Below are 13,410 nucleotides of genomic sequence, written 5' to 3' on the forward strand. Positions count from 1 at the left end.
ACCTGCAGTTCGTGGCACTACAGTTCGGCCTGGCTACAGCCCCACGGGTTTTCACCAAGGTTATGGCTACTGTAGTAGCGGTCCTCCACTCTCAGGGTCACTCGGTGATCCCTTACTTGGACGATCTGCTGATCAAGGCACCCTCTCAAGAGGCATGCCAACACAGCCCCGACGCTTCTCTGGAGGCTCTCCAGAGTTTCGGGTGGATCATCAATTTTCCAAAGTCAAATCTGACACCAGCCCAATCGCTGACATATCTTGGCATGGAGTTTCATACCCTATCAGCGATAGTGAAGCTTCCGCTGATCAAGCAGCGTTCACTACAGAAAGGGGTGCAATCTCTCCTTCAAGGTCAGGCACACCCCTTGAGGCGCCTCATGCACTTCCTGGGGAAGATGGTGGCAGCAATAGAGGCAGTCCCTTTCGCGCAGTTTCACCTGCGTCCTCTTCATTGGGACATCCTACGCAAATGGGACAGGAAGCCGACGTCCCTCGACAGGAACGTCTCCCTCTCTCAGGCAACCAAACCTTCCCTTTGGTGGTGGCTTCTTCCCACTTCATTATCGCATGGGAAATCCTTCCTACCCCCATCCTGGGAGGTGGTCACGACGGACGCGAGTCTGTCAGGGTGGGGAGCAGTCTTTCTCCACCACAGGGCTCAGGGTACGTGGACTCAGCAAGAGTCCTCGCTTCAGATCAATGTTCTGGAGATCAGGGCAGTGTATCTTGCCCTAAAAGTGTTCCAGCAGTGGCTGGAAGGCAAGCAGATCCGAATTCAGTCGGACAACTCCACAGTGGTGGCTTACATCAACCACCAAGGCGGAACACGCAGTCGGCAAGCCTTCCAGGAAGTCCGGCGGATTTTGATGTGGGTGGAAGCCACGGCCTCCACCATCTCCGCAGTTCACATCCCGGGCGTCGAAAACTGGGAAGCAGACTTTCTCAGTCGCCAGGGCATGGACGCAGGGGAATGGTCCCTTCACCCGGACGTGTTTCAGGAGATCTGTTGCCGCTGGGGGATGCCGGACGTCGACCTAATGGCGTCCCGCCACAACAACAAGGTCACGGCATTCATGGCACGATCTCACGATCACAGAGCTCTGGCGGCAGACGCCTTAGTTCAGGATTGGTCGCAGTTTCAACTCCCTTATGTGTTTCCTCCGCTGGCACTGTTGCCCAGAGTGTTACGCACGATCAGGGCCGACTGCCGCCGCGCCATCCTCGTCGCTCCAGACTGGCCGAGGAGGTTGTGGTACCCGGATCTGTGGCATCTCACGGTCGGCCAAACGTGGCATTGCCACTATGAGACAGGTTAGGAAACCAACGTCCGCCAAGATCTACCACAGGACGTGGAAAATTTTCCTGTCGTGGTGCTCTGCTCGGGGTTTTTCTCCCTGGCCTTTTGCCTTGCCCACTTTTCTGTCCTTCCTTCAATCTGGAGTGGAAAAGGGTTTGTCGCTCGGCTCCCTTAAGGGACAAGTCTCAGCGCTCTCTGTGTTTTTCCAGAAGCGCCTAGCCAGACTTCCACAGGTACGCACGTTCCTGCAGGGGGTTTGTCACATCGTTCCTCCTTACAAGCGGCCGTTAGAACCCTGGGATCTGAACAGGGTGCTGATGGTTCTTCAGAAACCACCATTCGATCCAATGAGGGATATTTCTCTCTCACGCCTTTCGCAGAAAGTGGTTTTCCTAGTAGCAGTCACTTCACTTCGGAGAGTGTCTGAGCTAGCAGCGTTGTCGTGCAAAGCCCCTTTCCTGGTGTTTCACCAGGACAAGGTGGTTCTGCGTCCGGTTCCGGAATTTCTCCCAAAGGTGGTATCCCCCTTTTCATCTCAATCAGGATATCTCCTTACCCTCTTTTTGTCCTCATCCAGTTCACCAATGTGAAAAGGATCTGCACCTGTTAGATCTGGTGAGAGCACTCAGACTCTACATTTCTCGTACGGTGCCCCTGCGCCGCTCGGATGCACTCTTTGTCCTTGTCGCTGGCCAGCGTAAAGGGTCACAGGCTTCCAAATCAACCCTGGCTCGGTGGATCAAGGAACCAATTCTCGAAGCTTACCGTTCTGCTGGGCTTCCGGTTCCCTCAGGGCTCTAGGCCCATTCTACCAGAGCCGTGGGCGCGTCCTGGGCTTTGAGGCACCAGGCTACGGCTCAGCAGGTGTGTCAGGCGGCTACCTGGTCGAGCCTGCACACTTTCACGAAACACTATCAGGTGCATACCTATGCTTCGGCGGATGCCAGCCTAGGTAGACGAGTCCTTCAGGCGGCGGTTGCCCACCTGTAGGAAGGGGCCGTTTTACGGCTCTATTATGAGGTATTATTTTACCCACCCAGGTACTGCTTTTGGACGTCCCAATTGTCTGGGTCTCCTAATGGAGCGACAAAGAAGAAGGGAATTTTGTTTACTTACCGTAAATTCCTTTTCTTCTAGCTCCAATTGGGAGACCCAGCACCCGCCCCTGTTTTTTTGTGTACACATGTTGTTCATGTTGAATGGTTTCAGTTCTCCGATATTCCTTCGGATTGAATTTACTTTAAACCAGTTTATAATTTTTTTCCTCCTTCTTGCTTTTGCACCAAAACTGAGGAGCCCGTGGGAGCACGGGGGGTGTATAGGCAGAAGGGGAGGGGCTTTACACTTTTAGTGTAATACTTTGTGCGGCCTCCGGAGGCATAGCCTATACACCCCAATTGTCTGGGTCTCCCAATTGGAGCTAGAAGAAAAGGAATTTACGGTAAGTAAACAAAATTCCCTTCTTTCCCCCCATGCAATGCACTGGAAAAACGCAGAGATGCAAAACGCACCAAATCGCGTCAAAAACGCATGCGTTTTTTGCCTCTTTTTTTTGCCTTGGGTGCGTTTTTAGCGGCCAAAAACGCAGCTTCAAAAAAACGCAGCGTGTGCACATAGCCTAAAGTAGTAATAATGCCTTAAAACATTCTCTCTCATTATTCTAGCATTTGGTAAATATAAATAATTTTGGTTCCTGATTGACATAAAACAGGAAAGGTTTATTCTGATTTCATGTCAGATGAAAACATGCAGATGTGTCTTTTCTTCATCGTTCCTTATGGGAGACCCAGACCATGGGTGTATAGCTTCTGCCTCCGGAGGACACACAAAGTACTACACTAAAAGTGTAGCTCCTCCCTCCGAGCATATACACCCCCTGGATGACAAATCTAACCAGTTCAATGCTTTGTGTTCAGGAGGTCACACACACACACATGCATTTTCTGATTTTTGATTTTTAAGACTTTTGATTTCAAAGATTTGGAAGAAAAAAGCGGGTCCAGTCTGGACTCCCGGCATGTCCCTTCTCACCCCACTGTGTCGGCGGTGCTGTTAAGGTTGACTTTACAAGGCTGGAGCCTTCACATGCCGCGCTCCTTCACCATCCCCTGAGGCTCTGGCTTGAAGTGGGAGCCATCACGGTTCTCTCTGCTTTGCAGGAGACCGGTCTCCATCCGCAGCCCTGTCAGGATCCTGCCGGACGGAACGTTTACCCCCCCCCCCAGGGACCTGGCCCTGCGTCTCAAAAGCTAAGTATTGAGACGTTATTCAGGGGTCCCGGGTACATTTATTGAGGGGAGAGTGTGTCTTTTGACTTTACTGTGATTTCCGGCCGGTTCTCTGGGTTTTTCCTGAGAACCGCGCCGAGGGTGCCTGCTCGTCGGCCGCATGTAAAAATCTAGGCCCCGGCTTCAGTTGCGGCCTAGTTTCGTTTTCAGTTCCCCTGCATGTCAGTCTTGCAGGGGAACAGTGCGGCGCCGCCCACCGGCTGTTCAGCAGAGGGGAGGACACTCCTCTCAGAGGAGATGTTTCCCTCCCCTGTATCTCCCCTTGGCCCTCCGGTTCCCGCTCTTGGGCTAAACCCCACCCCCCCTCCTCACTCCGGCGCCATTTTATCAGCGTTCACTCACTGATCGGCGCTGGCTGCTGCAACTTCTGCAAACACTGGGGGTCCGAGCTGTGGAATCCGGAGGGCACACAAGAACCGGTCTGGTAAGCCACAACCTCTGGTTGTGGGCTTTATTATACACTCTCAGGGGGTCATTCTAAAGGAGTGTATTCTTTACTGCAGAGCCTCCACCTTAGCAGCATGTCTCTCACTGGGAGCAAGGCTGCAAGGCTGTACTCTATATGCACTCCATGTCAGCTCATTCTGCCTGAACCGAGCACATATCCACATTGTGATGCCTGCTCGAACATAGTGGTGCCTCAGCCTGGAGTCTCCTCAGGGGTCCCTCCGGCTGCTCCGGCCCCGGTGGCTGAACCCCCGGCTTGGGTAGCATCTTTTTCCTGTGCTATCTCCCAGTCTTTTTCCGACTCCATGGGACAGCTGTCCCGGACTCTGCTGACCATGCATCAGCCCCCTTCTCAGGGCGCCTCTGCTGCTCCTACTCGCTCTGCAGAGCTAACAGAGCATGTTTTAGGACCCCGTCCTCCTAAACGGAGACGCAGGGACTCTTCTCCTTCCTCGTCCCACGGCTCTGATTCACGAGCTGAAGTGCAGGGCGAGGAGGATACTTTTACTGTGGGCTCAGACGCTACCTCTATGTACCCCATTGATTTATCTGAGGGTGATGCGGATGTTAGTGACTTGATTGCATACATTAACTCCGTACTGAACCTCAATCCACCAGTGTCAGAGGAACAAGCCTCTCTGGTAGAAAAACACCAGTTTACCTCACCTAAGAGAGCAAGGAGTATGTTTGGGTTTTTTTAACCACTCCAGTTTTCAGGCCACTGTTACCAAGCCCAGGGCCTGTCCTGACAAACTCTTCCCAAAGCGTAGTTCTGATGACCGTTTTCCCTTTCCACCAGAAGTGGTCAAGGAGTGGGCTCACTCACCAAAGGTAGATCTTCCGGTGTCTAGAATCTCAGCCCGGACAGTTGTATCGGTGGCCGATGGCACCTCTCTTAAGGATCCCACTGACCGCCAGGTTGACCTTCTGGCCAAATCTGTATATGAGGCGGCAGGAGCCTCGTTCTCCCCGTCCTTTGCAGCAGTGTGGGCTCTTAAGGCAGTCTCTGCCTCTCTGGCGGAGATACATTCCCTCGCCAGGGACTCTATACCCGAGATGGTTGCCTTAACTTCCCAGGCTTCGGCTTTTTCATCCTATGCCATGTCTGCCATTCTGGAGGCTTCTCACCGCACGGCGGTGGCTTCCGCTAATTCCCTCGCGATCCGCAGGATCTTGTGGCTTCGAGAGTGGAAAGCAGACGCTTCTTCCAAGAAGTATCTTGCTAGGCTCCCCTTTGCTGGGTCCCGGCTGTTCGGTGAACAACTGGATGAAATTATTAAGGAAGCTACTGGCGGGAAGAGTACTTCCTTGCCACAAACTAAAACCAGGAAACCTGTCCAGGGCAGGAACCAGTAGAGGTTTCGTTCCTTTCGTTCCTCTAACTGGTCATCCTCTAAGCCCTCAGCTTCGTCCACTAACTTAGCCAAGGATCGAAAACCCAGCTGGCGCGCGAAGCCGCGTCCTCAGAAGAACAGAGGAGCTGCTGCCACTAAGGCAGCCTCCTCTTGACTATCTGGCTGTGCCAGCAACGTCCTTGGTCGGTGGCAGGCTCTCCCACTTTGGCGACGTGTGGTTTCAACACGTCTCCGATCAGTGGGTGCGGGATATCATCTCCCACGGCTACAGGATAGAATTTTCTTCCAGCCCGCCAAACAGATTTTTTATGTCCACTCCCCCTTGCTCCAAAGCCGCCGCCTTCTCACAGGCCGTGGCATCCTTGCAGGCCAACGGAGTAATTGTTCCGGTTCCCGCCCGGGAACGGTTCAGAGGTTTCTACTCAAACCTCTTCCTAGTCCCCAAGAAGGACGGTTCCTTCCGGCCCATCCTGGATCTCAAGCGTCTCAACAAGCATGTTCAGGTGCGGCACTTTCGCATGGAATCTCTGCGGTCGGTCATTACCTCAATGACCCAAGGAGATTTTCTAGCATCCATCGACATCAGAGATGCTTATCTGCATGTGCCAATTGCAGTTTCACACCAGCGTTGGCTACGCTTTGCAATTGGAGAGGAACATTTCCAATTCGTGGCTCTCCCCTTCGGGTTAGCCACGGCCCCTCGTGTTTTCACCAAGGTCATGGCAGCAGTGGTTGCGGTTCTGCATCTCCAGGGGTTGGCAGTAATCCCCTACCTGGACGACCTTCTAGTCAAGGCCTCATCCAGTGCAGACTGTCAGCGGAGTGTCTCGTTCACTCTCGCCACGCTTGTTCAATTCGGGTGGCTTGTCAATCTGCCCAAGTCCACTCTGACCCCGACCCAGGAACTTACGTACCTAGGGATGCAATTCGAGACTCTGCCGGCACTTGTGAAGCTGCCCTTAGTCAAACAGCAGTCCCTTCATCTGGCGGTGCGTTCTCTGTTGAAGCCCCGCCGTCATTCCATCAGGCACCTCATGCAGGTGCTGGGTCAGATGGTGGCGTCAATGGAAGCGGTTCCCTTTGCCCAGTTCCATCTGCGTCCTCTGCAGCTGGACATTCTCCGCTTTTGGGACAAGCTGACCTCTTCCTTGCACAGGCTAGTGGCTCTGTCGCCACAGACCAGGAGCTCTCTTCAGTGGTGGCTTCGGCCCCTCTCTCTGTCTCAGGGACGCTCCTTCCTGACTCCATCCTGGGGTGATCCTCACCACGGACGCCAGCCTCTCCGGCTGGGGAGCAGTATTTCTCCACCACCGAGCACAGGGCACTTGGACTCCGTCCGAATCAGCCCTCTCGATCAATGTGCTGGAAATCAGGGCTGTACTTCTAGCTCTCGTAGCCTTTCACCACCTGTTGGCGGGCAAGCACATTCGAGTCCAGTCGGACAACGCGACAGCTGTTGCCTACATCAATCACCAGGGCGGGACTCGCAGCCGCCTGGCGATGTTGGAGGTTCAACGCATCCTTCAGTGGACGGAGGACTCCAAGTCCACCATATCCGCAGTCCACATCCCAGGCGTAGAAAACTGGGAGGCCGATTATCTCAGCCGTCAAACCGTGGACAGCGGCGAGTGGGCCCTGCATCCGGCAGTGTTCCGGTCAATCTGCCGCAAGTGGGGCACTCCGGTAGTGGATCTAATGGCATCCCGGCACAACTTCAAGGTCCCGGTTTACGTGGCTCGCTCCCACGATCCTCAGGCCTTCGCAGCGGACGCGCTGGTTCAAGATTGGTCCCAGTTCCGTCTGGCCTACGTGTTTCCCCCTCTAGCTCTCTTGCCCAGAGTCCTGCGCAAGATCAGAATGGAGGGCCGTCGGGTTATAATCATTGCTCCAGACTGGCCCAGGCGAGCTTGGTACCCAGACCTGCTCCGTCTGTCCGTAGAAATGCCGTGGCATCTCCCGGACCGCCCAGACCTTCTCTCTCAAGGTCCGTTTTTCTGCCAGAATTCTGCGGCTCTCAGATTGACGGTGTGGCTCTTGAGTCCTGGATCCTGACGGCTTCAGGCATTCCTTCTGAGGTCATCTCCACTATGACTCAGGCTCGGAAGTCTTCCTCGGCCAGGATTTACCACAGGACTTGGAGGATTTTCCTGTCCTGGTGTCGCTCTTCCGGCCATGCTCCTTGGCCGTTCTCTTTGCCGACCATCCTGTCCTTTCTACAGTCCGGTCTGCAGCTAGGACTATCCCTCAATTCCCTCAAGGGACAGGTCTCGGCTCTGTCGGTATTGTTCCAGCGGCGTATCGCCCGACTGGCTCAGGTGCGCACCTTCATACAGGGCGCATCTCACATCATTCCTCCTTACCGGCGGCCTTTGGATCCCTGGGATCTTAATCTGGTCCTCACGGCCTTACAGAAACCCCCCTTTGAGCCTCTTAGGGAGGTTCCTTTGTTTCGACTTTCACAGAAAGTGGTCTTTCTGGTGGCCATAACTTCTCTCAGGAGAGTCTCTGATTTGGCTGCGCTCTCTTCGGAGTCACCTTTTTTGGTTTTTCACCAAGACAAGGTGGTTCTTCGTCCGACTCCGGACTTTCTCCCTAAGATGGTGTCTCCTTTCCACCTTAACCAGGACATTTCATTGCCTTCCCTTTGTCCGGCCCCTGTGCATCGCTTTGAGAAAGCGTTGCATACTTTGGATTTGGTGCGGGCGCTCCGAATCTGTGTCTCGCACCGCCGCTCTTAGGCGGTGCACCTCTCTTTTTGTGCTAACCACGGGTCAGCGCAAGGGTCTCTCGGCTTCTAAACCGACCCTAGCTCGTTGGATTAGGTCGGCCATCTCCGATGCCTACCAATGTTCTCAGGTGCCCCCACCTCCAGGGATTAAGGTGCACTCGACCAGAGCTGTCGGTGCCTCCTGGGCTTTCAGGCACCAGGCTACGGTTCAGCAGGTTTGTCAGGCTGCCACTTGGTCTAGTCTGCACACCTTTTCGAAGCACTACCAAGTGCATGTTCATGCTTCGGCAGATGCGAGCTTGGGCAGACGCATCCTTCAGGCGGCTGTCGCCCATTTGTGAAGTTAGGTTTTGCCTACTTCTCAGTTCTGTTTATTTCCCACCCATGGACTGCTTTGAGACGTCCCATGGTCTGGGTCTCCCATAAGGAACGATGAAGAAAAAGAGAATTTTGTTTACTTACCGTAAATTCTTTTTCTTATAGTTCCGACATGGGAGACCCAGCACCCTCCCTGTTGCCTGTTTGCAGTTCTTGTTCCGTGTGTTTCACCGGCTGTTGTTGTAGACAGAGGTTCCGGTTATTCCGGGTTTTACTCTATCTCTACTTATGGGTGGATGTCCTCCTTCAGCTTTTGCACTAAACTGGTTAGATTTGTCATCCAGGGGGTGTATATGCTCGGAGGGAGGAGCTACACTTTTAGTGTAGTACTTTGTGTGTCCTCCGGAGGCAGAAGCTATACACCCATGGTCTGGGTCTCCCATGTCGGAACTATAAGAAAAAGAATTTACGGTAAGTACACAAAATTCTCTTTTTTGGATAGTGTATGTAAACTTCTGGTTTCAACTGTACGTGACTCATGTTTGTGATAAATTTACTGTAGTAAAATGGTAACATCACTACTTACGGTATATCATGTAGCTGAAGTGCAGCACAGATTCATCTCAACTAAAAGCCGAGATTCTTTTGGTCAGGAATAGAACAGATGTTTATAGGACATTTCATATCTTTCCCAAATTCTTATGAAAAAAAATATTCATCATATAGTGCATTGAACCTCTGTACCCAATTTATTATATATTTTCGGAGTCTGTCCATTTTATACCGACTCCACCAAAGTGAACACGACTCCACAGCCCTTTTCTGATGGTATGGGTATGCAGTAGTGCATATGGCATGAGCAGCTTACACATGGTGATTGGGACTATTAATACTGAGCATTATATAGAGGTTTTAGAACAACATGTTCTCGCATCCAGACAATGTGCATTTCAGGGTAGACCTTGCACATTTGAGCAATACAATGCTAATTACATACTGCAAAAAGGTGACAACCACCTCTGAACGGAATAAAGCAAATGTGAATAGATGTCTATATACTACTCCAAAAACATACTGCTAGGGAATTTAGATTGTGAGCCCCAATGGGGACAGTATTGCCAATGTATGTAAAGTGCTGTGGAATTAATAGAGCTACAGTGCCTACAAGTAGTATTCAACCCCCTGCAGATTTAGCAGGTTTACACATTCGGAATTAACTTGGCATTGTGACATTTGGACTGTAGATCAGCTTGGAAGTGTGAAATGCACTGCAGCAAAAAAGAATGTTATTTCTTTTTTTTTTTTTTTTTTTTAAATTGTGAAAAGTTTATTTAGAGGGTCATTTATTATTCAACCCCTCAAACCACAAGAATTCTGTTTGGTTCCCCTAAAGTATTAAGAAGTATTTCAGGCACAAAGAACAATGAGCTTCACATGTTTGGATTAATTATCTCTTTTTCCAGCCTTTTCTGACTAATTAAGACCCTCCCCAAACTTGTGAACAGCACTCATACTTGGTCAACATGGGAAAGACAAAGGAGCATTCCAAGGCCATCAGAGACAAGATCGTGGAGGGTCACAAGGCTGACAAGGGGTACAAAACCCTTTCCAAGGAGTTGGGCCTACCTGTCTCCACTGTTGGGAGCATCATCCGGAAGTGGAAGGCTTATGGAACTACTGTTAGCCTTCCACGGTCTGGACAGCCTTTGAAAGTTTCCACCTGTGCCGAGGACAGGCTTGTCCAAAGAGTCAAGGCTAACCCAAGGACAACAAGGAAGGAGCTCTGGGAAGATCTCATGGCAGTGGGGACATTGGTTTCAGTCAATACCATAAGTAACGTACTCCACCGCAATGGTTTCCGTTCCAGACGAGCCCGTAAGGTACTTTTACTTTCAAAGCGTCATGTCAAGGCTCGTCTACAGTTTTCTCATGATCACTTGGAGGACTCTGAGACAGACTGGTTCAAGGTTCTCTGGTCTGATGAGACCAAGATCGAGATCTTTGGTGCCAACCACACACGTGACGTTTTGAGACTGGATGGCACTGCATACAACACCAAAAATACCATCCCTACAGTCAAGCATGGTGGTGGCAGCATCATGCTGTGGGGCTGTTTCTCAGCCAAGGGGCCTGGCCATCTGGTCCGCATCCATGGGAAGATGGATAGCACGGCCTACCTGGAGATGTTGGCCAAGAACCTCCGCTCCTCCATCAAGGATCTTAAGATGGGTCGTCATTTCATCTTCCAACAAAACAACGACCCAAAGCACACAGCCAAGAAAACTAAGGCCTGGTTCAAGAGGGAAAAAAATCAAGGTGTTGCAGTGGCCTAGTCAGTCTCCTGACCTTAACCCAATTGAAAACTTGTGGAAGGAGCTCAAGATTAAAGTCCACATGAGACACCCAAAGAACCTAGATAACTTGGAGAAGATCTGCATGGAGGAGTGGGCCAAGATAACTCCAGAGACCTGTGCCGGCCTGATCAGGTCTTATAATAGACGATTATTAGCTGTAATTGCAAACAAGGGTTATTCCACAAAATATTAAACCTAGGGGTTGAATATTAATTGACCCACACTTTTATGTTGAAAATTTATTAAAATTTAACTGAGCAACATAACTTGTTGGTTTGTAAGATTTATGCATCTGTTAATAAATCCTGCTCTTGTTTGAAGTTTGAAGGCTCTAACTTATTTGCATCTTATCAAACCTGCTAAATCTGCAGGGGGTTGAAGACTACTTGTAGGCACTGTATATAAGTAAATATTATATTAATAGGTGCCACATATACTATGTGATTGCATAGTATATAAACAAAAGAATATAGCAGCACTCTGTAAGCACCAAGATGTATCCAACCATTGAATTGTTTACTGCTATATAGAATATACTTAGTGCATAAAGTACCTTTTTATTGTTATCAGTATATAGCTGTAATGTAGTCCAAATTTGATATATTGAATGTTTGAATACACCTTAGTGCTTAGAGTTCTGCTGTATTCTTTTGTTTGTATATTATGCAGACACAGCAGCTTGAACTTGTTCATCCTTGCTTTACTCTGTTCCGATGTGGTTTTATTGTTTTTTCTTTTGCAGTGTGTGATTGATCATTGTTTTGCTATAATGTACAAACACGGAGTATACCATGAACAGTGAGCTGCATCTAGAGCAATACTTGTGGACACCACTGTAAAACTTGAGCTGTACATACCTTGGTGTATATCTTCCTCCATCACTGACCTGACCCCTCTCTGTCCACAGGAGCGGCGTGAAAGAGAACAGCAGGATTTAGAATTTGCTAAAGAGATGGCAGAAGATGATGACGATGGATTCCCGTGACCCTCACTTTTAACCATGCTTACGTTTGTTAAATTTATATAGGGGTTTTTTTTTTTGGTTTTTTTTTTTCGGTTTTGGTTTCAAGCCTCTCCCAGTGTGTCCAGGACTCCTTATCCCTACTCTAAAATTGGTCATTCTATAAAAAAATAAACTGCATGTCTATTCAGTGGAGTTGTCAGGTCACAGATGCAGTGACAAAACGTCAGCGCTGGCTTATCGTAATACAGTTATGGTGGATACATATGAAATGGAGACTTTTTCTCCTCTCCTTAGAACCCACTTATGGTTTTCAACTGAAGCAAACTGCACTGTATGAAGCTGGCATTACATGGTGTATAATGAGATCATCCTGGCTCGCCCTTACATTATATTCTCCTTCGTGTTCACGCCCATTCTCACAAGGATGGAAGGGCCTATTTTACGAATTGTACTGATTATTTTACTATCCTTTAAGTAAAAGATTTACTTGTTCAGATGACCACGAGTCATTCACTTACAAACAGCATCTTGCACATTTAGTTCTAATTTTTTTTTTTTTTATGAACAAGACTAAGGCGAGGACGTGTATCACATTTTCATTTTGCTCTTTAGGGCTTCATTAAAAGCTGTTTGTAACTAAATGTGTTTGGCGTTTGCAGAACCCTTGTATGGTGTGATGACACATTTGTGTATTGCTGTCACTGGCCAGTAGGGGGAGACATATACACACCAGTTGTGCTCTTATGCACTTTTCCAATTCATGGGTCTACATGACCATGGCGTTTTGCAGTATTGCCAGGAAATACAGCTCATTTAATCTACAAAATAGAATTCATCTGGAAAAAATGAGGGTTTTCTGCTGGAATACTGTATTAAAAAAATAAAAATCTGCATATGTTTATCATTTTACTACTGCATCTCCCCCATGTTAAAATGTAGATCAGAGTTATTGGTGGAGCATTGAAATATGTACCCCTTCTCCATGGAATTATGCTGAAATTAATCTCAAATTATGCATGTTAGATATGTAAGTCACATCTGTTAAAGGGAACCTGTCATCAAGATTACCCCTAGAAGATATTACGAGAGCTTTATCAAACTGCTCATACCTTCTTTAATTATGCCTGTATTAGCTCCATGTGCAAGTGTGTAAAAACTTTAATTGTCCCTGCTTGCGGTTTCTGGACTAGTTTGGGACCACTGTCAATCAATGCCATGTCACAGCCATCACAGTGTGACATCCCAGTGTGTGCAGGGAGAAAAGGGACAGCTTCTTCTCTGGCTCTCTGCACTCACAAGGTATCCTTTAAATAAGGTATTAATGTGCTGATAAAGCTCGCTGAATTAATTCTAGAGGAAGTGACAGGCTTTTGACCTTTTTACACTTTTAATAAAATGAAGATGGCCATTCAGGTCCAGACTTGTCACCGATACAGATCCATCATCCGACCTCTGCCGATTTATTTCCCTTTTTTTGTTTGCATTAAAATCACTAATTTAGCAGAGATTATAACACACCACCGATGTTTAGCACTCTACACTATCGCCGTACATTAGGCATTCTGATGAGTAGTGTGCCGGAAGGTGACAACTTTGTGATGTCGTCTTGCAATTCCCATGTTTGGTCTCAATGTTGATTTTACATAAACTAATATCTAC

At 49.1% G+C, this 13,410-nt stretch overlaps 1 protein-coding gene across 1 annotated transcript in view; it reads left to right on the forward strand.

Annotated features, from left to right (window-relative positions):
- PSMD3 (proteasome 26S subunit, non-ATPase 3) overlaps nt 1-12,660 on the forward strand; it is an 86,512-nt gene extending 73,852 nt beyond the window's left edge. Inside the window, exon 12 of the mRNA XM_075350139.1 lies at nt 11,695-12,660. Within this exon, the coding sequence (XP_075206254.1) occupies nt 11,695-11,772 (78 nt within the window). The 3' untranslated portion in view covers nt 11,773-12,660. The remainder of the gene's footprint in view (nt 1-11,694) is intronic.
- The last annotated feature ends 750 nt before the right edge of the window (nt 12,661-13,410 follow it).

The sequence above is a fragment of the Anomaloglossus baeobatrachus genome, chromosome 5, assembly GCF_048569485.1.
Source record: "Anomaloglossus baeobatrachus isolate aAnoBae1 chromosome 5, aAnoBae1.hap1, whole genome shotgun sequence".
In the NCBI taxonomy this organism is placed as follows: domain Eukaryota; kingdom Metazoa; phylum Chordata; class Amphibia; order Anura; family Aromobatidae; genus Anomaloglossus; species Anomaloglossus baeobatrachus.